General features: G+C 37.3%; 1 protein-coding gene across 8 annotated transcripts in view; it reads left to right on the plus strand.

The window, feature by feature from the left end:
• ATG4C (autophagy related 4C cysteine peptidase) overlaps positions 1–27,414 on the plus strand; it is a 156,248-nt gene that overhangs the window by 57,725 nt on the left and 71,109 nt on the right. For 7 of the 8 annotated variants that reach the window (XM_074380940.1, XM_074380939.1, XM_074380937.1 and 4 more), the window contains one exon: positions 5,276–5,395. In XM_074380940.1, the coding sequence (XP_074237041.1) occupies positions 5,276–5,395 (120 nt within the window). Of the gene's footprint in view, positions 1–783; positions 4,429–5,275; positions 5,396–27,414 lie in introns of those variants that run through there. The other variant, XM_074380943.1, reaches the window with a different exon arrangement.

The raw sequence follows: 27,414 nt of genomic DNA on the forward strand, positions 1-27,414 counted from the left end.
ATCCTTGCTTTGCCATACTGCTTGTATGTTTACATGCTAGTGAAATTTTGTAGTTGATTAATGTAAAAAATTGTATGCATATTCTAAAACCACCCTTATACTTCAATTATTAAAATTACTTTTGTAGGAAACTTTTTGGATCAGTATTTTTTTTGGTTAATAGATGGAGAAATTGAAGTCTTAAATCATCAGTTGATTCCACATAAATAATTGCTGGTAGTCCTCCGAGAGTGCCCTAAATCTGATAGATTGTGAAATTTTAAGGAAGTAGGATGATACCAGAATATCTGAGATTGAAGATGAGATTTAAACAGATTGCATCTTTTGTTGTTCTTATGGTGTTGAATTCCTACATTTCTAGGATAGAACTGTTAACATTTTGAAACCAAATCAGACTAATTTCTTTCTTTTTTAATGAGCTCTTTCTAGGTGCAAGGGACTGTCCTAAGCTCTTCGGAGTCCTCTGTTGAAATCTTTTCTTCTCTGTGGTTCCAAGTGCTTTGATTGTATATGTTTGTATTAATGTTTAATTCTTGTGACATTTTCTTGTGAAATAAATTGATATATATTATTGAATTTCTATACTAACTTTTTAAAGAGACTTCCTCATTTTTAGCTATCTTCACTGAGTTTTTAACACATTGTGAAGTGAACATAGGCTGTTATATTTGGATCCTGAGTCTAGTAGTGAAGATATGCCAGGTTAGAACTGAGGAATGGAGCACATGGTTCACTGTGAAGGCAAATTATAATGAATAAACTCACACTGTAATTTTCAAACAGAAAATGGGGTTCAAAGGAGCAGCATGAACAACCTTAAACAAAAGTCATCAAAGAACAACTTGAAATTAGAAGGGAATGAGAAGAGAGCTCAAATGGGCTTTGGCAGTGAGGGTATGTAAGAAAAGCTTTATTAATAAACATGTTAGTTTGTTCTGATTACTGGGTCCCCAATTCCAAGTGTTGGATTTTGAGAGGTTCATACAGTGATAACTGTTTTAATCTATCTTGGGAAATTCAGAAGTAGTGGTAGTAAAGCTATTAGAATTATGTGATTTGGGCATCTAGAGAGATTGGATGAGTGAATTCATCAGTGAAAGATAATACCCTTTACAAATTATACATGTGAACTGCAATTAGTAGGAGATTTTTTTGTGTTGTTTTTTGGGTGGAGGATAGAGTCTTGCTCTGTTACCACTCAGGTTGGAGTGTAGTGTGCAATCACAGCTCACTGTAGCCTTGACCTCCTGGGCTTCAGCAATCTCCCCACCTTAGCCACTCAAGTAGTTGGGACCACAGGTGTGTGCCACCATACCGGGTTAATTAGCAGTAGGTACATTTTGGTAAGGATATTCGCTAATTAACTGTCTTAGGAAGCTTATCTAAATCACCAAAATAGCATAGCTGTACCTTCAAGCATATGTTTCAGTATTGTTTTTGTATGTTTAGATAATTAGACTTCACTATTCTAAACTATAAGCCTAGAATAGTGCCTGTCATTTTGTAGGTGCCTAATAACTATTAAGGCAATTAGTAAATAATGTATCAAAAATGAAATGAATGGGAATTGATTTTCCCTGGCCAGTTTTCCCAGAAACACTGTTGCAGAAGTGTATCTAGTGAATACTCTTTAAAATGCATTTGTGAAGTAGAAGCCACTCCTCTTACCAATCATTAAAATTTTAAAAATAAAAAAACTTAAGTGCATAAGCTGAATTAGGAAAATATTTGAAAGTTTAACTTGTTCTGTAATAGACAGTAATTGTGAATTGTAAGTTAATTTGCCTTAGAATCTTCTTGAGTGAACAAAATAATATGACTTTAAGTTTAAATGGCTGGGTGCAGTGGCTCATGCCTGTAATCCCTTTGGGAGGTCGAGGTGGATGGATCACCTAAAGTCAGGAGTTAGAGATAAGCCTGACCAACATGATGAAACCTTGTCCCTATTAAAAATACAAAAAAATTAGCCGGGCATGGTGGTGTGCACCTGTAACTCCAGCTACTCGAGAGGCTGAGGCAAGAGAATTGCTTGAACCTGGGAGGCAGAAGTTGCAGTGAGCAGGGATCGTGCCATTACACTATAGCAGGCGTCCCCAAACTTTTTACACAGGGGCCAGTTCACTGTCCCTCAGACCGTTGGAGGGCCGCCACATACTGTGCTTCTCTCACTGACCACCTATGAAAGAGGTGCCCCTTCCTGAAGTGCGGTGAGGGGCTGGATAAATGGCCTCAGGGGGCCGCATGCAGCCCGTGGGCCGTAGTTTGGGTACGCCTGCACTACAGCCTGGTGACAAGAGTGAAACTCCATCTCAAAAAAATAAAAAAAGCTTAAATGATATAAAATGCTTCTCTATTGTATGAATCCTAGTACTCATGCAACGATACCCAATAGCAGTTTCAGTGATTAGAGATTTATGTCTGTGTTCTTGTGAATATTTTAAAAGTTCTTTGTAGATATTGAAACAACCATGAATAGCAATTTAGTATTTGTTCTTATCTGTGATGATTGAGTCAACACAGTTAATAATAAGACTATTGTGGTTTAGTATTATTGGTTCCTACGTGAAAAGCTTTTAAAAATTTAAAAATTTTTATTTTCTAGAGATGCAGTTTTGTTCTGTCACCCAGGCTGGAGTACAGTGGCACCATCAGAGCTCACTGGCTCCTCAAACTCCTGGGCTTAAGCAATTCTCCCACCTAAGCGTCCTAAGTAGCTGGGACTATAGGTAATGCTGCCACACCTGGCTATTTAAAAACTTTTTTTAAGAGATGGGGTCGTGCCACGCTACACAAGCTGGTCTCAAACCTCCGTCCTCAGGCAGTTCTCCCGCCTCCACCTCCTGAGTTCCTGGGCACAGGCATGAGCCTGGCTCAAGTTCTTACATGAAAAATTTTATCAGTGCTTCAGTATAATGTAGGATACCCTATTAAATGTGTTCAAAAATATATTATTAGACCACGTACAAACTTTTTGGCCCTCCTTCTTATCTTCAGGTAATAAAGATGTTAAGAAACATTCCTTGGTATTGTCTTTGGAATGAGCTGGGCAAATGGTTATTTGTAGACACAATGTATGTAGAATAAGTTACAAATATGACCTAGAACTGTACCGTATACCCTAATATACTCATACTCTTGTAAATTGTTAACTAACAAGTTTGTTTAGCTTTTCTATGCTTTTCCAGACCTGTTCTGAATATTTCTTTGCAAACATAACAGGTGGAACAATGTGAGGAAAAGTCCAACTAAGATTATGTTTGTGTTGGCTAGTGCTGTGAGGTTCTAGTTTAGCTAGGTCGAATCTCACTATATAAAGTAAGTTAGCCAAGCATTTTGCAGAAGTCGTAGTTTTGTAAACTCATTTTTTGGCCTATATTAACTTGACATGTTGTTGGATTTGAATCTAATATGCAGTTGAACTTTGCATTGGGAAAAAAAAGGCAGCTTGAATCAGTAGATTTTGCCTACCTTTTGGTGATGATATGGGCTACAAATTGGTAAGAGTCACTAGTATGTACAGGGAGAGAGAAGAGTGATTTTAATTGATCTCACCATGAACATTATAAATATGACAACTTACTTTTCGACATTTTAATAGATAGTATCAAGTTAAAAATCCCTTAGTTTTAGACACTGAATATAGGGAAACTATAAATTTATGAGTTCAAATCCAGCCTACATTCTTTCTTTCTTTTCTTTCTTTCTTTTTTTTTAATGGAGTTGGAGCCTTGCTCTTGTCCAGGCTGGAGTGCAGTGGCATGATCATATCTTACATCAGCTTTACTTCTGTGCTCAGGCAATCCGCCTGCCTCAGCCTCCCGAATAGCTGGGATTATAGTTGGGAGCCACAGCACCCATTTCCTAGATTATTTCTTAATTGAGCTTGTTCTTTAATTCAAAAATTTTTCACACCTGTCTCCCATCTGCTCAGTTCTCTCCCTTTCCCACAAACTGGCTAATTTTTGTATATCCTTAGTTTATTTATACAAATATGAATATGTAATCTTATGTTCTTTTTAACACAAACTTTTTCTACATACAGCAAAAGACTTGGTCACATCAGTGATTTTTAAGGACAGGCTAAGCATTTAAGCATTAAAAAAATATTTTAGCCAGGCGCGGTGGCTCAAGCCTGTAATCCCAGAACTTTGGGAGGCCGAGGCGGGTGGATCACGAGGTCAACAGATCGAGATCATCCAGGTCAACATGGTGAAACCCCGTCTCTACTAAAAATACAAAAAGTTAACTGGGCATGGTGGTGTGTGCCTGTAATCCCAGCTACTCAGGAGGCTGAGGCAGGAGAATTGCCTGAACCCAGGAGGCGGAGGTTGTGGTGAGCCGAGATCGCGCCATTGCACTCCAGCCTGGGTAACAAGAGAGAAACTCCGTCTCAAAAAAAAAAAAAAAAAAAAAAAAAAAAAAATTAAACAGTACTGAAGTGTGATTGTGAAGAACAAAAAGATTGCAATGATTACTTTTATATTCTGCCCTTTTTCTACTTTTGTATTCCCTAAAGATGCCAAACTCTACTAATAGCCAAATCCATTAGCAAGACAGTAGAGAAACTAGGGCAGCCCACCCAGCCCATTTATATCTGTGGCACTGTGACTATTGGAGAAACGTGAACTAAAGAGACAAAAGGACTGATGAGAAGGAGGGCAGGGACCATAATGGAACGGGTTTCACCTGTTCCAGCCTGTTCCCTGAGAATAAATGAGAATTAAAGCACACTAGAAGAGAAAGTTGAAGAATATGAAGTTATGTACTGATTGTGTGAATTGCTAAGACCCTCAGGTTGACCTCTTTTTATGTCAGTATAGAACATTTATCTGAATCTGTGTATTTGTTTAAAAAGTCTTGATATCTTTGTTAAAAGGTTTATAAACATTAACCCTAAATCTCCAACAACTGCAGTTTAATAGAAATGGTTAACTTGAGTCTAAGCCTTGTACTAGCCTGTGCATGCCTTTTTCATGTTTTCAGGTGTTAGAAATGCATACCGCCTTTGACACACTTCCTTTCTTTTGCAGAGTGGCACAAATGTCACATAAGGTTGAGATTTGGTGAATTAAATATATACAAATGTTGGCTTTTGTATTTTACAGCTTTGCAGAATGGGGAGGACCATCTGCATAGGATGAACTAAAGCACCCTTTGGAAATCATGTTTATAGTTACGGAAAAAAGCTAGATAAAAAATTTAAATAATAGTTTTATATATGCTTATATCTATCAAATAAAGATAAATTAATCCTAAAGAACTTTTAAAATTACAGACATTCCACTGCCCTTCTCCCAAAAAGATGTCATTTCGAAAAATGGATCCTAGCTGTACAATAGGATTTTACTGTCGAAATGTTCAGGATTTCGAACGAGCTTCTGAAGAAATCACCAAGGTACCTTTATTTAAAATATTATTATAATATTTGTAAATGACCTAATTTTATAAGAGACAGCCTATTAGAAGGTAAAAACCTGTAAATTATGATATTTTTGTAAAATTTCCTCTTGAATGTTATTAGGAGTATTGTGAACTGAAAAATAAAGCTGAGGAATCTTAGCGTTTGAGCCAAATGAAATCAACTAGTGACCAGCTGAAAGTATTGATTGGTCCACTAGGTGGCACTGTTGAAATAAAAATCCTTTTGCAAACTGTAGCCCCATGCAAGCAATTAGGTTATATTTTATTTGAAGAAGATTTTAAAAGGGCAATCCCTTAGGGGTAGAAAAAAATTAATGAAGTATTTGATGAAGCCAAATTGTGCATTATTTCTTGTTAGTCCAAGTGCTTCTTTGATTTTTTTAAAAAGAGAAATGATATTTTTGGATTTCTCAGAGCTGCTTTATCAAATGAGCTGTGTTGTTACCTTCCAATAAGCTTGTCTAATCTGATCTATTCTACTTATAGGATTATTGAAAGAGGTTTATTTAACTTCTTCTCATTACATTTAAAATTCTACCTTTTTTTGGTCCTTGAGTACTGCTAAAACATTTATGGAACCTTAAAATCTGTCTATATTTAGTATTTCAGAAAATAAAAAAAAGACTACTTTTTAAAGAAGGAAGCATAGTTGGATAGTTTTCTTTATTAGTAACAATAGTTAGGCTATCATTTTACGGTAAGTAAGACCAATACTAGCCATTTTTGGGAATTCTTTTTTTTTTTTTTTTTTTTTTTGAGACGGTGTATTGTTCTTATTGCCTAGGCTGGAGTTCAGTGGCTTGATCTCCACTCACCAACCTCCGCCTCCTGGGTTCAAGTGATTCTCCTGCCTCAGCCCCCCGAGAAGCTGGGATTACAGGCATGCGCCACCATGCCAGACTATTTTTGTATTTTTAAAAGAGACACGGTTTCTCTGTGTTGGTCAAGCTGGCCTCAAACTACTGACCTCAGAATTCTTAACAGGAGCTCATATATAATAGTAACTTATTACTGCTTTATTTCCAGTTACTTTTATTTAGGAAAATGGACATAGTAAGTTGAAATTTTATTTTTACAATGTAAAAATGAAATGGTAAAGTTAAATAAATGTTTCATATAAGCTAGGTTTAGTTTACTTGAACTGCCATATGAAAGAGGAAATTTAACAGGAATATGACAGAAAAATGAATGAGGAAAGGAGCAGATGAGATATGTGGAAACAATTCCATATTCTTCACTTCTCGCAGTGGTTCTCTTTTCATTCTCTTTTTTCAACATGGAAGGCCAGGTGAGCATAATAAAATATGTATTTTTCATTTTTCCTCCTATTACTGCAAATTAGTATATGCATTGGTATATTTTAGTTTGACAGTTTTTTTTGTTTTTATAAAGTATCATGTATATGCTAAAGTGTACAAATACAGATAATACTGTGATATTTATTGATGTTGATGAACATTTTGCATTAAAAAGTCCTACTTCTTTGTTTCTATTCATTTATTTTCTATCTGGATTAAAATGAATATATTTAAAACAGTAAATCAGTTTACTCCTGGAATAGAAGCAAACCAAATTTTTATTACCAAATTAAAAAAAAAACCCAAAATTCACAAATGAGTTATGTGTTAATATTTTCTAATTAAAGACAGTTATTATGGCTTTTACATTGGAAAAATACCTAGAAATTATTACTCGTGAGCATCAGAATAATATGAATTAAGGCAGAAATTATATTGAAATGTCTTTTGGAAATACTGAGAATTTTATAAGAATAAATGAACTTTGCTTTAATAATAGCGTTCTTCTGAAGTCAATAGGTTTTTGTAGCAGTATCAAAAACTCACCATGTCAGTTAATAACACCATCAGTTTCTTTTGCCTGGAAGGTTATAAGTTAAGCACTTGCCTTTTTTTCTTAAAAACTGAATTTGGCAGTTTTAGTTCAATCTTTTTTTTAACCTTCAAAAATTAAAATAACAAAATTATTTGTTTCTATGTATCTTTTCAGTTTTCTCATTTTGAAAATGAAGCTGGTAGTCTAGAGTCTCACGTTTAATCCATAATACCCTGTGAATGAATAACTCATGCAATATGGTTTTAAAATATTAATAAAAATTGTTAAACCAATTCAGTGTTTAGCAGAGTTCAGTCTAGCAAGTATCTGCATAGCTATCATATACAGAGCATAAAATGACCAAGATACAATCTCTGCTTTTGAGCAAAGTATAAAGCTTCTGAAATCTCAAGTAACATTTATGCTTCAGGAGGGAGAATAAGACATGTAGATATATATATTACATTGAATATAATAAGCGTCCATATGGAAATAGAAATAAATTGATAGGGGAAAGAAGAGGGTTGAAATGAGAGAGATGTCACATCTAAGTCTAAGTACTTTATTGTGATGGTCATTTTTAAGAAGGGCTTTAAAGTAAAGGCTTAATTCCCACTGGCTTAGGGAAAGAGAGGGTTACTTCAAGTTGAGAAAATATCGAAAGGAAAAGTATAGAAGGAAAGTGGAGAGTTTGTCTAGAGAATGGAAGCAGTCCAACTTGGTGGGTGCCAAGGCTTCATATTAGGCAGGATTTCTGCTTCTGACTGCCTGCATCAGAATCCCTAGAGGTATGGCCTGAGAGTCTCCATTCCTAACAAGCCCCCCACACAATCTTGTGTTCCAAATTTGAGAACCACTGGCATAAGACAGGGCAACCCAAAATGTGACACTTGATGTTTTTAGGTGGCAGTAGGACAAACATTTTAATACTTACATTAACTGGCATATTAAATGTGTGATTTATTGATTTGTACAAGGCTATTTAAGTTAAAAATGATGAAAAATCTTCATTAGTCATGGTAGAGATGGCTATATAACAAAAATGGTGAAAGAGGTAGATAAGTCTCTAGGTTTTTGGAAAACTGCTATAGGAAATAATGAAGGAAGAGGCTAGAAAAGTAGATTAGAATAATACTATGGAGAGTCTTGAATTAAGGCTGAAGAAATAGTACTTTAGTAATATGTTGATTTTGTTAAATTTAAAATTTCAGGCATACAGAAATATAGGGAATAATATAGTAAATACCCATGTGTTACCTCTGAGCTTAAGAAAATTAGGTATGTAATTAGAAAGATAACTCACACCAATGTGTTAGCTTTCACCAATCTTACTCCTTTTCTTCCTTCCCAATGGCAATCACCATCCTGAATTATTGTATCATACCCATATTTTATATATCCATAAACAACACATATCATTTTACATTTATTAAATTTTTTGTTAACAGTATTTTTATGTAAAGATATATATATATATATTCATCTGCAACATTTTTGTTTAAAAGTGACTTGCCGGGTGCGGTGGCTCACGCCTATAATCCCAGCACTTTGGGAGGCCGAGGCGGGTGGATCACGAGGTCAAGAGATCGAGACCATCCTGGTCGACATGGTGAAACCCCGTCTCTACTAAAAATACAAAAAATTAGCTGGGCATGGTGGCATGTGCCTGTAATCCCAGCTACTCAGGAGGCTTAGGCAGGAAAATTGCCTGAACCCAGGAGGTAGAGGTTGCGGTGAGCCGAGATCGTGCCATTGCACTCCAACCTGGGTAATAAGAGCAAAACTCCGTCTCAAAAAAAAAAAAAAAAAAAAAAAAAAGTGACTTAGAGGCCAGGCGCGTTGGCTCACACCTGTAATCCCAGCATTTTGGGAAGCTGAGGCAGATGGATCATGAGGTCAGGAGATTGAGACCATCCTGGCCAGGATGAAACCCTGTCTCTACTAAAATACAAAAAATTAGCCAGGTGTGGTGGTGCGTGCCTGTAGTCCCAGCTACTCAGGAGGCTGAGGCAGGGGAATCACTTGAATCTGGGAGACAGAGGTTGCAGTGAGCCAAGATCGTTCCACTGCACTTCAGTCTGGTAAAAGAGCAAGACTCTGTTTTAAAAAAGAAAGAAAAGTGACTTAGAGATTATCTATGTAACCATACGTGTTGCTCTAGCTTATTCATTTAAACAGCTGAATAGTAGTCCATTGTATAATATATTCTTTTTATTTAAACTTTTTTTCTTTGGTTGATGGTCACCTGGCTTGTTTCTGAGAACTTAAAACTCCTTGTTTTATTTGTTTAATTACAAATAATGTTTTAAATAATATTCTACATATCTCTTTGTGTGTGTATAATATTTTAACTAGGGTTATGTTAGATATACTAGATATATTACAGTGGAATTTCTGGGTCATAAGATAAGCATATTTTTAGATTTGCTCTCCAGAGTAATCATTCCAAGCAGTATATAAGAATTTCTTAACATCCTTATCAACACTTGATGTTGTCAAACTTTAAAATTTTTAACCAGTCTCGTCGATATGAATCATACTTCTTTGTAGTTTTAATTTATATTTCCCTGATTGATACTAAGGTTGAACATTTAATCAAAGTTTATTGGCCCATTTGTTTCCTCTTTTGTGAATTTCCCATTCATTCTTTTTCTCTATTTTTCTATAGGGCTATTTGATATGAAGGAAATCTGTATAATTCTAGATACTACTGCTTTGTTGGCTTTGTATATTACAAATATATTTTCCTAGGCCACTATTTTTACTTGTTAATTGTGCCTTTAATTTTAATATAATCAAATTAATAATACTTTTATGGTTTTTGAATTTTGTGTCAAAGAAATCTCTAATGAACAAAAGTTATATTATCCTATACTCCTTCTAGAAGTTTTTATGTTTCACATTTAGAACATGTATATGTTTTATTTATTTTTATTTTTTTGAGGTGGAGTCTTGCTCTGTCACCCATGCTGGAGTGCAATGGCGCAATCTCAGCTCACTTCAACCTCTGCCTCCCGGGTTCAAGCAATTCTTCTGCCTCAGCCTCCCTAGAAGCTAGGATTACAGGCGTGAGCCACCATGCCCAGCTAATTTTTGTATTTTTACTAGACACGGGGTGTCATCATGTTGGCCAAGCAGGTCTGAATTCCTGACCTCAGGTAATCCACCCACGTTGGCCTTCCAGAGTGCTGGGATTACAGGCATGGGCCACTGCACTCAGCTTAGAACTTGTTTATGTTTTAAAGTAGGTGTCTTTTTTTTTTCCTCACATGGGCAAATGGTTATTTTAGCATCATTTATCAAAGAGTCTGATTTTTCTTCATTGATTTATAATGTCTTCTTCAAGGACCTAGATTAGTACGGAAGCTGTAGAGTTAAAATTGCGGAAGTACTTTGAGAAAGTTTGTGAGGGTACAATCAATAAGACAGCCACTTAGAAAGTGGCAAGGGAAAGAGAGTGCTCACAGACAAGTCTGTTTTACATCTAGGTGACCAGGAGAATAAATTCGTAGTTCATTAATATGGTCATTCATTTAGTCAACAAATATTTGAGTGCTTTCATACCTCTATAACTTCACCTCTTCCAGGTCACTAATGACTCTACATTGCTAAGTCCATTGGTCGAAGCTCAGGGTTCATCCTAATTGTAATAAGAGAAGCATTTGATGTAGGCGAACATTCACTCCACCCTCATACACCTTCTTCACATTGGCTTCCAGGACACCAAACTCTTTTGTTTTTTCTCATTCTTCACTGGTTGCTACTTCTTTAGTCTTCTTTGCCTGCTTTCTTCCCCAAACTGTTAGTGTTAAAGTAGCTTAGGGCTTAGCCTTTAGTTTGGATAACTTCTTTATCTTGATGACCTCATCCAGTTGTATAGCTTTAAACATCACTTATAATCCAAGATCGTATATTTAGCCCAAAATTATTTTCCAGATTTTAGATTGTAATGTCCAGTTGCTATTCAGTGTCCCTTATATGTTTGGTGTGCGTATCCAAAATCAAATTTCTGATCTTCCTTCTCAAGCCTGTTTCACTTACAGTTTTCCTTATCTTGTTTGATGGCAAATTTATCCACTGTCTACTTAGACCAAATCCTTGTACTATTCTTACCTTCCTTCTCTCTCTCACATCTCATAACCAATTATATATTCAAAGTAGATCTAGAATCAGATCAGTTTTCACTACCTCCCCTACTGCTCTTGCAACACTGGTCTGAGGCACTATCGTTACTTCAGTGATCTCTTGTGTAGTTTCCAAGCCTCACTTCCCTGTCTCTAGCTGGTTCTCAAGTCAGCAGCCCTGGATGATTCTTTTAAACATGTCATACTGGGCAGGGTGAGGTGGCTCACACCTGTAATCCCAGCACTTTGGGAGGCCGAGGCAGGCAGATCACCTGAGGTCAGGAGTTCAAGACCAGCCTGGCCAACATGGTGAAACTCCATCTCTGCTAAAAATACAAAAATTATCCGGGCATGGTGGCATGTGCCTGAAGTCCCAGCTACTCCAGAGGCTGAGGCACAGAATCGCTTGAACCCAGGAGCCAAGATTATACCATTGAACTCCAGCTTCGGTGACAGAGTGAGACTTTGTCTCAAAATAAAACAGAACAAAAAAGGCATAAATCATACTGAAGTGCTGAGAATAAATAAAAAACAAAAAGAAACCATTAGTCAAAGCACTGACAGATCCTAAAGCATCTAAAACAGTGCCCAGCTCATAGTAAGTGTTCAGTTTGTTGAATGACTGTCTGGAGCTTGATATCAAATGGTAAACAAGATCGTTGTGACTCCTGGCTTCATGAACTTACGATCTAGTGGATATTGAACACACAAATGTATAACAAAAATTAAAAGTTTGATCAAGAAGAAAGTACAGTGTCATGAGAAAGAAAAATACAATAGACATAACTTGGGGAGCGTAAAAAACATTGAATAGTCTATATTCACTGCATTTCTGGGAAGATCTTAACACGTTCATGAAAGCTGCCCTATTTAAATCCACCGTACAATAAGTAAGAAATCACCAGGAGGAGAGTGAATGTGTCCTTCTAATCATAATGGACCTAATAAACAGAGTCTCATGTCTTGCTTTAAGACTCTTGGAAGACTTGAATTGGGAGTAGATAAAGTGAACAATACAGTTTGGCATGATAGGGAAAGCAGAATTTCAAGTTGGCTTAAGAGTAATCTTACAGTTGAAATGGTCAACTGTGGAAATCCCTGTGGACAGGGAGGCAAATGGTCTGGGAGAGTTGAGAGTGGAAAAGTTGAAGGTCAGTTGAATATGATGAAGTCAGGTTTACGGGGAGTGCCTCCAAAACAACCACTCTTCCGTTCTTCCCCTTTTTCAGACTTCAGTGCCTCTATGGAATAGTTCTGTTTAACACTGTCTCTAATCTTTCTATTAATAATCTTCCTCCCTATTTCCCCTCCTGTCTGAGTAGTTAATTATGTTGCTGAAATCTTTTATGTCCTTTTTTCTTTCTTATATGGTTTTTAAATTACAGAAAGACATTTTATAAAATTCTCCAATTGTGCTGGTAGGGTTGTCTGTTTCTTTATTTTTTTTCTTTGTTACATTTCAAGGCTTTGTTATTAGTTACATACAGACAGGACTGTTAGGTCTTCCTGTTGAATTATAATTTTTATATGTTCTTCTATCTCTTAGTAATATTTCTTACCTTAAATTCTGTTTTTGTACTTTGTGTCATCAAAAACTTGAATCCTGTAGGATTTTAAATTCCACAAGGCATTGTGTTTTAAAGAGTCAATATTACCCTTTTGGATGCCCTTCATTTTTTCCCTGTTTTACTCTGCTTCCTACTGGGATCATATCACTTGTCTCTGAAGAACTTTCTTTTTTGTTGTTGTTGTTTGTTTTTTGAGATGAAGTCTTGCTCTGTCACCGAGGCTGGAGTGCAGTGGCATGAGCTCAGCTCACTGCAACCTCCACCTCCTGGGTTCAAGTCATTCTCCTGTCTTAGCCTTCCGAGTAGCTGGGATTACAGGTACCCACTACCATACTCGGCTAATTTAGAACTTTCTTTATTATTGCTTTTAGTGCCATTACCTGATGATAAATTCTCTAAGCGTTTGTTTGAACACATCTTTATTATGCCTTCATTTTAAAATGGAAACAATAGCAAATTTATAGAAAAGTTGTAAATATAAAGCAAAAAAAAATTTTTTTTTCTGAACCTTTTGAAAATAAGTTGCTAGCATGATGCCCCATTACCCTTGAATAGTTGAGTGTGTACTTCTTACAAATAAGGACATTCTCCTACATAACCACAATATAACTATCAGAATCAGGAAAGTAGCATTGTACATTATCACCATTTAATCCCCCAAGAAACCATTCAGGTTTCACCAGTTGTCCCAGTAATGCTCTATGTAGGAAAAAGATTGAGTTCACAATAATATGTTACATTTATACATCTTAAATCTCCTTTACTCTAGAACAGTTCATCATCGTTTTGGATTTTCACATATTTTTAAAGATAACAGGATACATGTTCTTTAGTATTTTTACAGGACACTTGAAAATTTTGTAGATTGTCCTCTCAGTTTGGGTTTGTCTGTACAGTTTCCTCATGAATTTCAGGTTATGCATCTTTGCCAGCTATATCACCGAAGTGATGCTATGTTCTTCTGGCTGCTTCCTGGTGATTGGCATGTGATTTTTATTGTCTCTTTATTGGTGATGCTAACTTTGACCCCTTGGTTAAGGTGATGTCTGCAATGGCGCGATCTCGGCTCACCGCAACCTCTGCCTCCTGGGCTCAGGCAATTCTCCTGCCTCAGCCTCCTAAGTAGCTGGGATTACAGGCATGCACCACCACGCCCAGCTAGTTTTTTTGTATTTTTAGTAGAGACGGGGTTTCACCATGTTGACCAGGATGGTCTCGATCTTTCGACCTCGTGATCCACCCACCTCGGCCTCCCAAAGTGCTGGGATTACAGGCTTGAGCCACCGCGCCCGGCCAGCTATTTCTTTTAAGGTGTAAGATGTGATGATAAACTAAAAATATTTTTAAAATTTGTAACACAAAAGTTTTATTTCTATATGTTATTAGAATTTTACCATGGGTACTATTTAGAGAGAGACATGGAATTAGAGTTTTATCTTCTATCCGTCCAAAGAAATTATGGTAAATTACAGAAGTAAAGTAAAATAAAACAAATAAAAAGAATTTGGTTATTATATAAATGACAACTTCATTTGCCTAGGTGCTTAGCCTCAAAACTGGAGCCCTTGCTCTGTCTCGCGAACCCCATGTCTTATGCATCAGCAAATCCCATCATCTCTTCTTTAAAATGTACTTAGAATTTGATAATTTCTCACCACTTTCATTATTACCCTGGCCCATTATCACATCTTCCTTGAGATTATTGCAGTAGTTTCCTAACTGATGTCCCTTGCTCTATCTGCAGTCTAGAATCAACATAGCCACCAGAGTGATTTTGTTTAAAATGTAACTAAGATTGTGTTAATTTCTATTAAGAAGCCTACAGTAGATTTTTAACTCATTCAGAGTAAAAGCCCAAACTCTTACAAACCCATGAGGCTTTATATAAATGGAATCTCTGCTTCTCCCTGCCGGCTCGTTGAGCTCATTCCCTACCATTCTTCCATAACCCTCTTGAGTCCAGCCACACTAATCTCCTTGAAAATAATCAGTGCTCCACTGTTTCAAGGATTTCGTTTCTTTTTTATGCCTGGCATTCTCTTCCTACAGATATTCTCATGGTTCTCTCCCTTCTTTCAGATCTTTACTCAAGTGCCACCTTATTAGGCCTCCCCTGGCCACCCTTTATACATTTGTAATTCCCCTTTTTCATTGTTTTATTTTTCCTCTTAGTACATATCACTATACAAATATATGTGTGTATTTTGCTGTATCATATATATGTGTGTGTGTATACACACACACACACACACATATATACACACACACACGTTCTGTTTATTTATCATCTGTTTATTCCATTGGAATGTCATCTCAACAAAGGAAGGATTTTATTAGTTTTGTTTATTTTTGAATCCTCAGTGCTTAGCACTGGATATCACATTGTAGAAGTTCAGTAAATAATATTCGTTGAATGGAAAAATGAATTAAAGAGACTTGGCCAGGCACAGTGGCTCACACCTGTAATCCCACTGCTTTGGGAGGCTGAGGCAGGTGGATCACGAGGTCAGGAGTTTAAGACCAGCCTGGTCAAGATGGTGAAACCCCATCTCTACTAAAAATACAAAAATTAGCCAGTGTGGTGGCAGCCACCTATAATCCCAGCTACTCAGGAGGCTGAGGCAGAGAATTGCTTGAACCCGGGAGGTGGAGGTTGCAGTGAGGCAAGATGGCACCACTGTACTCCAGCCTAGGTGACAGAGTGAGACTCCATCTCAAAAAAAAAGAAAAAAAAAAAGACTTTGTTATAAGGTTGTCTTAAAATTAGTAAAGAGGTCAATGATTGAGTTATAGAAGATCTACAAGGTGCTTTTACCTAGTTCTTCTAGTTTCCTTAAATTGCTGTGGATTTATCTTAAAACTTGCAATAGTCCTTTTACTCAATGCACAACTCAAAATATGTTTTGTTCAAAAAATTAATTTTTATATTTATCAAAGTGGTACATACCCTAACTTTAAATATTGAAACTGCAATAAAAGACTTATGCTGAAAATCAGGAGTCCCTTGTCATGTTATTCCCCACTCCAAAGAATACCTCCTCAGAGATAAGTCACTTTTAACTCTTTTAACTATTTATTTAGAATTTTACCTCTGCATTTCTAAGAACAATAAGTCTTCCCTTAACATCATTGATAGATTCTTGGAAACTGTGACTTTAAGTGAAATGATATAAAATGGAACTGGTTTTACCATAGGATAATTGATATAAGCAAGAGTTAAGTTTCTAAGACATATTTCTTGTCACAGAAGCATCATCAAACTTCTAAATAGGCCGGGCGCGGTGGCTCAAGCCTGTAATCCCAGCACTTTGGGAGGCCGAGGCGGGTGGATCACGAGGTTGAGAGATCGAGACCATCCCGGTCAACATAGTGAAACCCCGTCTGTATTAAAAATACAAAAAATTAGCTGGGCATAGTGGCACGTGCCTGTAATCCCAGCTACTCGGGAGGCTGAGGCAGGAGAATTGCCTGAACCCAGGAGGCGGAGGTTGCGGTGAGCCAAGATCACGCCATTGCACTCCAGCCTGGGTAACAAGAACGAAACTCCGTCTCAAAAAAAAAAAAAAAAAAAAAAAAAAACTTCTAAATAAAGATGTATATACTATTAATATTAAACATTGAAATAAATGTGAGCTGTACTTATATTTAAGAAAGATTAAGGTATTTCATAGACATGACTGAATGTTAAAAAAAAAAAAAGCTACTAAGAGAACTAAGGAAATGAAAAAAGGAATGGGAGTACTAACTCCAAGAAAAAGCTTAGAAAAAAAGAAATGTGAGGTAATTGTTTATCTGACAGTTGTTGGTGGATCAGTGAGCGATAGCAGTCGTGGTGGTGGTAGGTTAAATCAAGCAATGGTTTGCAAAGTGAAAATTGTAAGCAGCGCCTCCTACCGTAACAATCACAGATTTCCATAACAATCACAAATCCGGCAGGCTCACTGAGCGCTTTGTCACCATGTGTTTGTTATCATGCATTTATATGATTGTTGTATACCTTATACATTTTTATTTGGCAATAATTTGTATTCGTTTATTCAATCATTCATTCATTCATTTATTCATTCTCCAACTGGCTTATTCAGTTCAGGTTGTAGGTGGCCAGAGATAGTTCTGGAGGCTCAGGACACAAGGTGGGAAGCTACCCCGCATAGGGTGTACTCACACACACCCCACTATTCGCCCAGACTGGATTGGTGCAGACACACCAGTTCACCTCATGTACACATGTTTGGGATGTGAGAGGAAACCAGAGAACCTGGAGAAACCTCCTCAAACAGGCATGAGGAGAACATGCAAACTTCACACAGATAGTGGCTCTGGCTGGAAATTGATTTCATGAACGTTATAATCACACAGCGTTGAATGAAATGATTATTTGGGGACCTGCTGTAATGTGCTTATTCTGCAATTTCTTGATTAGTCTATTGTAGACATTCTTTGCTATTTTTCAGTTATAGTACTTGAGGATTTAACTCTCTTTCCACACTCCTTCACCCTCTTTTCTCCTTCTCCCAGCCATACTCCCAGTACAGGTTTAACACAGATTTTGGTGAGTCACTATTCAGTGTTCACATTATGCCTCCATAATATTGTTCACTAATCACATAATGTGCTATGATTACGTTTCTTTTTTCCTATCCTTTGTATTTCTTTTCTTTCTTTCTTTCTTTCTTTTTTTTTTTTTTTTTTTCCAATACGGAGTCTTGCTCTGTTGCCCAGGCTGGAGTGCAGTGGCGCTATCTTGGCTCATTGCAACCTCCGCCTCCTGGGTTCAAGCGATTATCCTGCCTCAGCCTCCTGAGTAGCTGGGATTACAGGCACGCACCACCACACCTGTCTGTATTTTTGTATTCTTAGCAGAGACAGGACTTCACCTTGTTGGCCAGGCTCGTCTCAGACTCTTCACCTCTTGATCCACCTGCCTCGGCCTCCCAAAGTGCTGGGATTACAGGTGTGAGCCCATCCTCCTTTATATTTCTTAGAGTTAGTACTCCTTCCCCCTTTTCTATTTCCTTAGTTCTGTTTTTACCCATTTATTTTTTTCTAAATGTTCAGTCATATCTGTTAACTACCTAGTGGTAAGTTTTTCGTTAAGTATAAATGTAGGAAAATATCTCTTTTTTTCTGGAGATTCGCTCGTTTCTGTTTCTGTTCACTCATGCCTTAACTCTTCTCTAGGTCTGGTGCAGGGTGGTCAGTTTGGCACTTCCTGATGCCACTTTCCATATTTGATCTCCTGTCTTATCAATCTTTTAGTTTATTCCTTTCTCTCGCTAGGGCATATTTTCTAGTACTTTCCTAACAAAAAGATGCATAGATGACAAATTTTTTAAATTCCTGTATGTCAACCAGCTTTATCTTTTAATTTCTTGATAACTTAATTGGATACAGAATTCTAAAATGAAAATAATTTTTCCCTGAACTTTGGCGGCATTGTTCCACTCCCTTCTAGCATTTAGTGTTGTTGAGAAGTTCAGTATCATTCTGCATTATTTTCCTGCAAATGAAAATATTTTTTTTCTCTGAAAATTTTCAGGTTGGAATCCCAGCTCTATCACCCAATTGCTGTGTATCTTTATGCACATTGCTTCACTTCTTTGTGCATCAGTTTTCTCATGGAATGAAAATACTGATTGCTGCCTTTCTCTGTAACATCATTATGAGGATTAAAGATTTAATAAACTAGTGCTTGGTTTATGGTAGCACTAAAGTATTAGCTATAATTATTACTGTTATTTTTATTTTGGGGTCAGGGCCTTGCTCTGTTGCCCAGGCTGGAGTGCAGTGATGTAATCATAGGTCACTGCAGCCCTGACCAATTGGGCTCAAGCCATCCTCCCACTTCAGCCTCCTGACTAGCTGGGACCACAGATGTGTACCACCACAACAGCTAATTTTTACATTTTTTGTAGAGACGGGATTTCACTATGTTGCACTGGCTGGTCTTGAACTCCTGTGCTCACATAGTCCTGCCTCAGCTTCCCAGAGTGCTGGGGTTACAGGCATGAGCCACTGTACCCAGCCAGCAATAATTATTTATCCCTAATATCTTGAAGCTTCATTATATATCTTGGTTTGCATTCTTTGTCATTGATTGTCCTGCCTTCTTTCATTATGGGAAATTTCCTTGAAATTAAAAAGTAATTGTTTCTTCTGTTTTCTTTGTTCTTTACCTTCTGGAACTCTAATTATACAGGTTGGACCTTCTGAATTGCTGCCTAATTTTTCTCTTTTTTCCTTCTATTTCCCATGTCTTCATATATATACGTATATATTTTTTTGTACTGAAAGATTTCTTCTGCTTTACCTTCTACCTATTCTGTTGTTCTTAAATTTCAATTGGGATGCTTCTGTTTTTAGTTGTTATTGATATTTTTTTCTATTTCTTTTCTGTAGTATTCATTTCTTTTTTATGGATGTATTTCCTCTTTTCCCCTATAAAATTAATTACAGTAATTTTGAAGTTTTCTTCTGTTTCTTTTGTTGTTTATGCTTCCTTCTGGACTCTTTAATGGTTTTGTTTTTTCTTTTAATCATCAGGTTTTCCTTTAGATGCTTTCCCCCAAATGACTAGTGACCTTCTCTCTGTTTAATAATGAGGCACTAAAAAGCTGACTAGAAGCTCTGTGTGTTTGACCTTTGCTTTTTAGCTGTTCACTTTCATACTAGGATGATCATGTAAAGAGCTTGCCTTTTTGTTGGGTGACTCTCAGATGTTAATAAGGGGTGGTCTTTTCTCTAGAGTTGTTTTGTTTTCTCAAAGAAAAGTTCTGCCATCTCTTAAGAGCCTGACGAATGAATATTTGTAGTCTGCTTGTGCTCTAGGAGCAGGAAGTGAAGGATACTGAGGACCCTATAGTTTCCTATTTTTAGACTATCACTTAATTACTCAGCTTCCGAAGTCATCATTGTGTCTAGTGTACTAGAGTTCATTATCATTGTCTCTTCAGGTTTTCCAAAGAGTAAATCTTTATTTTCCTATACGGGGGATGGCTGGAGGGTAGGTGAAGAAGGGTATTGGTTGCAAGGAGGGACCTGGGAATTGAGTTCATACAAGTTTTTGTCAGTTTCCTTGTTTGTAGTTTTGGGTCTCACTTCTACTTTCCACGATGTCTTTGGCCTTTATATATTGTTGCTCTCCAAATTCTGCAAGATGAATTTGCTTACTTTTCATGGATATCCCACCAACACATCTCCTTCCTAACTCACAAACTTAGGTTGTGTTTCCTCTGCTCTACTGTCTTGTAAATGGTGTGATATAGACTATTTTTTATTGTATCTCATACCCCCTTTTATTCTTATTTTTTTCATTTTTTCTCAATTTAATGATTATTATCAAATAATCATTTGTTAATTCAAGGATAATCCATTACCTGTTCATTGCTAAACTTATTAGCTAGTAGTGCTGGTGTTTGAGGACAAAAAATCGCAGATGAAAATGTACTAGGGAATGAATTGTTTGATTATGGAATGCGTATCAACACAGGGGAGAAATTTACATGTGGCCAGTTGTCTTCTAGCTACAAAACAAAATTTATGTTATAGCCATTGAATCCCTGAGATCTTAGAAGTTCTTCAATCCAAAGTTAACATTTGTCGAGTCCTTACCTATGGTATAGTATCTCATTTAACCAACCAAACCTTCTCAGATAGGTACTTTTCTCTTCCATTTTACAAATAAGGAATCTTACATTTAGAAAGGTTTAACAGTGTTCACAAAGGGCACAACTAATAAATGGTGATACATCAATCCATGTTCCAGACAGTTGAGTATCTAATCTTTATTTCAGGTTATAGTGAGCTAATGACTTTTCCTGGAAATATTTTCAATTTTTAGACAGATCCTTATTGTTAAAAAATCTCTTCTTATAGTGAGTTGAAATCAGCCTGTATGTAACTTTTACTCTGTAGTCTTACAGAGTAAGAAAATAGGTTTGCTTCCCCTTCTAGGACAATTATCCTCATTTTCTTCAGTGATACAGTTTCCCATGCCCATCACTATTTTGGAAGAGGTCTTTTTGAAATCATTTTAGTGTTCCAGGCTTATGTTCACCTAAAGGTCCTTCTTCTAGTTCTGTGTTTTCCACTTGAAATCTGAAGGACTTTTAAAATTTCATGGGTCTTTTTTTGCTTCTGGGATCTAATGATAGAAACTCTGACTTCATTTAAAATCTTCAGCAGCTTATGGTTTAGTTGGGGAGACATGAATTGGACGTTAAAGATAAATGACTGTACAATAATGTATTTGATAAATGCCAGGAGACTAATATTATGTTAGTGCAATAATGATAAAGCCAATACATTAGATGCAGGCAATCTTCTAAGTACTTTACATATATTAGCTGATTTAATCTATACAACAACTCTGTAAGATAGGTACTATCATTACTGACATTTTACAGCAAAGGAAAATGAGACAGTCAGGTATAGTGATTTGCCCAGGGTTACACAGTTAATAAGTATCAGCCAAGTTTTGTACTGTTACTACCTAGCTCCACAGTCCATGTTTATAATCCTTACATTATACTAGACAAAGGTATAGGACTTTGGAGAAGGGAATAATCACTGTAGAGTAAGATAGTTGTCAGTGGAACTTGGGCTGAAACTTTAAGGACTGATAGAATTTGGTACAGACAAGAAGTATGAAGGGTGACTAGATGATAGAAACATCCTGAGCTGAACCACCAAGGTCAAATGTTGTGGGAAATCTGTGGTAGGATGTTTATGAGTTTAAGGGAACAGTGAAACCTAAATCGCGTGTTAATTTGGCTTATAGGGCCTGAGTGATCTGGCTGTTGTATACCACCCTTACTGTTTTCCTCTACCTGCAAGCCACGCTGGCTTGCTTTCTGTTCTTTGCACATGCCAAGTGTGCTGGCATCCTTGGGCCTTTGCACTCACTGATTTTTCTGCCTAGAGTGCTCTTCTCCCAGAACTTTTAGGTCTGGCTCCTCATTGTCATTCACAGGGGTCCTCAACTCCTGTGACTGGTACCAGTCTGTGGCCTTTAGGAACCAGGCCACACGCGGAAAGTGAGCAGTGGGTTAGGGAGTGAAGCTTCCTCTGTATTTAGAGCCACTCCCCATCACTGGCATTACCGCCTGAGCTCTGCCTCCTGTCAGATCAGCAGTGGCATTAGCATCTCATAGGAGCGTGAACCTTGTTGTGAGCTACGTGTGCAAGGGATCTAGGTTTCGTGCTCCTTATGAGAATCTAATGCTTGATGATCTGTCGCTGTCTCCCATCACCCCCAGATGGGACAGTTCTAGTTGTAGGAAAACAAGCTCAGGGCACCCACTGATAATACGTTATGGTGAGTCATACAACTATTTCATTAAATATTGCAATGTAATAATATAAATTAAGTACACAGTAAATGTGATGCACTTGAATCATCCTGAATCCATCCCCATCCCCCAGTCTGTGAAGAAATTGTCTTCCATGAAATCGGTTCCTTGTAACTGAAAGGTTGGGGAGTGCTGGTTATTCGGGTTGCAGCTTGGCCTTTTCTGACCGCACGTCCTAAAGAAACCTTCCAGTCCTTCCTTAGCACATGAGCCTGTTTTATTTTTATTGTGGTTCTCATGTCTGAATCGTCTACAAACACCGTTGGTTGTCGGTTCAATACTTATCCCTGTTTCTTTTTTGCTAAAGAATCCTGGTTTTGTTTGCAGTGACAGTACCCACCAAATACTCATTTTGCTAGTCTCCTATTTATTTAGAAAGTTTGGTGTGGGCCGGGCGCGGTGGCTCAAGCTTGTAATCTCAGCACTTTGGGAGGCCGAGGTGGGTGGATCACGAGGTCGAGAGATTTAGACCATCCTGGTCAACATGGTGAAACCCCGTCTCTACTAAAAATACAAAAAATTAGCTGGGCATAGTGGCGCGTGCCTGTAATCCCAGCTACTCAGGAGGCTGAGTCAGGAGAATTGCCTGAACCCAGGAGGCGGAGGTTGCGGTGAGCTGAGATCGCGCCATTGCACTCCAGCCTGGGTAACAAGAGCAAAACTCCGTCTCAAAAAAAAAAAAAAAAAGAAAGTTTGGTGTAAGTGAAATGTAAGTGGGCGCGTGCTGGAAGTTTCTGGGAACGCTTTTGCTCTCCTGCTGTCATGGGAGGTAGATGCATTGCTGTCACTCCTCTTGTATCCATCTGCCCCTGCCCTAAATTTAAATGAAAAACTTGGGGTTTCAACAGTCCTATTTCATTCAGAGAGAAAGGCCAAGAGAATTACAGAAGCTGTGCATCTGACACTGATTAATCAAAGCTAGCAATGTCAGACTGGTGAAAACAGTTCGTATTATTTGAAATCATTGTTAGTTGTTGTTCTCTATTTTTTGTTTCTTTGTCACTTGCAACAAAATCATTCCTGACTAATGTAAATGATGTTGCTATTGATAGAAATGGAGAAGTCTGGAAGAGAGCTGCTTTTGGGAGCAAGAAATGGAAATTTTATTTTGGAATGATCAATTTAAGTTGATGTTGTAATCATGCCTCCACTGACTACTGTTGGAGGTGGTGGTAGTTACAGCAGAACCAAACTGCCTATGCTCAGATCCTGACTGTCACTTGCTAGTTGTGTGACCTTATACGAGTCACCTAATCCCTCAGTATTTCAGTTCTCCCATCTGCAAAAACATGGATGACAATAAAGCCTAGCACAGAAATCATTGAGACTGATAGTAGATAAATTAAGAAAGAGAATATAGAAGAAGTGAATGTAGAGAAAAGATAAAGGAACGGTTGATTTTTGTGTGCATTTTGGGATGCAGAACTAAGTAGAGTCAATGAAGGAGGAGAGAAGAAATTGTTCAGAAAATAGGAGAAACAGGAAAGCAAAATGTCGCAGAAATCAGGGAAATGGTGTTTTAAGAAAGAAATACTCAGCAGTGTTGATTGCATAGATATAAGATAATAGGAACTAATAACAGGCCTTTTTATTTGAGGGCTAGAAGAAAATACTTTTTAAGAGAGTTTTTAAGTACAGTGAGGGGTAAAAGTTGGTTTACAGGGATTTAAGATTACATAGTGAGGAAATAGGATAGTTAACATCATTTGCACACTTAGTTTAGTTCAACTATATGAGCTCTTGTAATAAAAAACAGGAATACATTTTTCCATGTATACTCTTTATTATATACAGTCATACATTGCTTAATGATGGGGATACATTCTGAGAAATGTGTTGCTAGGTGATTTCGTTGTTGTGTGAACATAACTGAATACACTTGCACAAACCTGGAATGATGTAGCCTACTATACATCTAGGCTGTATGGACAGGTTGAGTATCCCTAATCTGAAAATCTGAAATCTGAAATGCTTCAAAATTCAAAACATTTTGAGAGCTGACATGACACTGAAAGGAAATGCTGTTTGGAACATTTAGGATTTCAGATTTTGGATTTTTGGATTTTCACCTTAGAGATGCTGAACCAGTAAGTATATATAATGCAAATATTTCAAAATCTGAAAAAAATCCAAAATGGAAACACTTCTGTTCCTAAGCATTTCAAGTAAGGAATATTCAACCTGTATAGCCTGTTGCTCCTAGGCTACAAACCTGTACAGCATGTTACTGTACTGAATACTGTAGGCAGCTATAACACAATGGTAAGTGTTTGTGTCTCTAAACGTATCTAGACATAGAAAAGATACTATAAAAAGATGGCATAAAGAATAAAAAATCATGTACCTGTGTAGGGAGTTTGCCATGAATGGCACCTGCAGGGCTGGAGGCTGCTCTGGGTGAATCAGTGAGTCTATGGTGAGTGAATGTGAAGGCCTAGGACACTACCGTGCACTACGGTAGACTTTATAAACACTGTACACTTAGGCTACACTCAATTTATAAGAAAATATATTTCTTCAGTAATAAATTGATCTTATCTTATCTTCCTGTAACTTTTTTTTTTTTTTTTTTTGCGACAGAGTCTTACTCTGTTACCCAGGCTGGAGTGCAGTGGCGCAATCTTGGCTCACTGCAACCTCCGTCTCCCAGGTTCAAGTGATTCTCCAACTTTAGCCTCCCCAGTAGCTGGGACTACAGGTGTGTGCCACCAGAACTGGCTAATTTTTTGTATTTTTAGTAGAGACGGGGCTTCACCGTGTAAGCCAGGATGGTCTTGATTTCCTGACCTCGTGATCCGCCTGCCTTTGCCTCCTAAAGTGCTGGGATTATAGGCATGAGCCACCACGCCCAGTCGTTAACTTTTTAACTTTATAAACTTTTAAATTATTTTTAGCTTTTTGACTGTTTTGTAAGCCCTTAGCTTAAAACACAAACATATTGTAAAGCTCTACAAAGATTATTTTCTTTCTATCCTTATTCTATAAGATTTTTTTCTTTTTTCTTTTTTTTTTTTTTTGAGATGGAGTTTCGCTCTTGTTACCCAGGCTGGACTGCAATGGCGTGATCTCGGCTCACCCCGCAACCTCCGCCTCCTGGGTTCAGGCAATTCTCCTGACTCAGCCTCCTGAGTAGCTGGGATTACAGGCACGCACCACCATGCCCAGCTAATTTTTTTGTATTTTTAGTAGAGACGGGGTTTCACCATGTTGACTAGGATGGTCTCGATCTCTTGACCTTGTGATCCACCCGCCTCGGCCTCCCAAAGTGCTGGGATTACAGGCTTGAGCCACTGTGCCTGGCTGATTTTTTTCTATTTTTAAAAGTTTTATTTTTTTTCCTTTTTAAGCTTTTTGGTTGAAAATGAAGACACAAACATACATATTAGTTAGGCCTACCTAGGGTCAGGATCATCAATACTACTATATTCTACCCCCACATCTTGTCCCACTGGAAGGTCTTCAGGGATAGTAACACACATGGAGCTGTCATTTCCTAAGATAACAGTGCTATCTTCTGCAGTGCCTCCTGGAGCACCTGCTTGAGGCTGTTTTACAGGTAATTTCTTTTTTTTGATAAGTAAAATGAGTACACTATAAAATAATAGTAAGTATTGTACAGTAGATACTTAAATCAATAAGTCATTTGTTATCAAATATGTACTGTACATAATTTTATCTGCCATACAATCAGTTTGTTTACACCAGCATCATTATAAACTTGTGAATGATGCATTGTGGAATGACATTATGACAGCTGTGGCAACACTAGGTGATAGGAATTTTTCAGCTCCATTATTATCTTATAGGACCACTATTGTATGTGGTCCTTTGTTGATTGAATGTTATTAGGTGGCACATGACTGTGTTATTTGCGTTACTATGTATTTTACATTTATACATATTACTGAACAGGGTTGCGTACACAAGATTATACATATCACCCTTTAAACAATTCTGTTACAGGTGATTTTTGACAGTGCTTGATTTTGCAATGTGGGCTGACCTTAGAACTTAACCCGGACATAGGATGTAGCTCTAGTGTGGTGAATATATGCTGTATAGGTATAGACTGCCCTGTACTGGGTATAATTCTACATATATGGTGGCAGGGACTAATGGAAAAGGTTTTGGCTTGAGAAGAAGAGGTCATCTCCTGGTTCTATTTCTGTCCTACCAAGTACTAGCTTTATTACGGTATAAATTGCGTAACTTCTGTCCTCCAGCTTTTGCCTTTGTAAATTCTGAAACCTGTCAACTCAGTCCATAGGAAAGGTGTGATAAAATATTTGATCTTCTGAAATCTGTGATTTGCCTTTTAGATAATAAAGCAGCTTCAGTGTAGCTTTAGCTATGTTATTACAATAGAGCAGAGTTTAGAATTGCCAGTTCTAAAGTTGTTGAGAAAACCACTGAATTCCCTTTTAAAAAACAACTATAAGATGGTTAATTCAGTTATCATAAAAAAAAATAATAGTTTTCTCCTACTACGTAATAGAAGAATTACATGTTAGAAAGTTTGAAAAATAGGCTGGTCGTGGTGGCTCATGCCGGTAATCCCAACACTTTAGGAGGCAGAGGTGGGATGATCACTTGAACTCAGGAGTTTGAGACCAGCCTGGGCAACATAGTGAGACCCCATATGCATAAAAAGTACAAAAATTAGCCAGGTGTGATAGCACATACCTGTAGTCCCAACTACTCGGGAGCCTGAAGTGGAAGGATCGTTTGAGTCCAGGAGGTCGAGGCTGCAGTGAGCCGTGATCATGCCACTGCACTCCAGCCTGGGCGACAGAGCAAGAGTCTGTTTCAAAAAATAAAGCAGCTTGGAAAACAGAAGTGTGTGTGTATATGTATGTGTATACGTATACACAAACACACACACACACACACACACACACACACAATCACTGTTTCATTCAGAGATAACTTAATATTTTGTTATATTTCCTTCTAGTCTTTTCAAAATACATATTTGAAATTATTTTAACATAATTGAAACTAAATTTTATAGCTTTATATCTTGTTTTTTCTTTTAGGATTATACAATAAACATTTTTCTAAGTTGTTAAATAATTAAGATTGACTTGTATTTTATATAATATTTCCATGTCACATGGA

The sequence above is a fragment of the Saimiri boliviensis genome, chromosome 11, assembly GCF_048565385.1.
Source record: "Saimiri boliviensis isolate mSaiBol1 chromosome 11, mSaiBol1.pri, whole genome shotgun sequence".
Taxonomy (NCBI): domain Eukaryota; kingdom Metazoa; phylum Chordata; class Mammalia; order Primates; family Cebidae; genus Saimiri; species Saimiri boliviensis.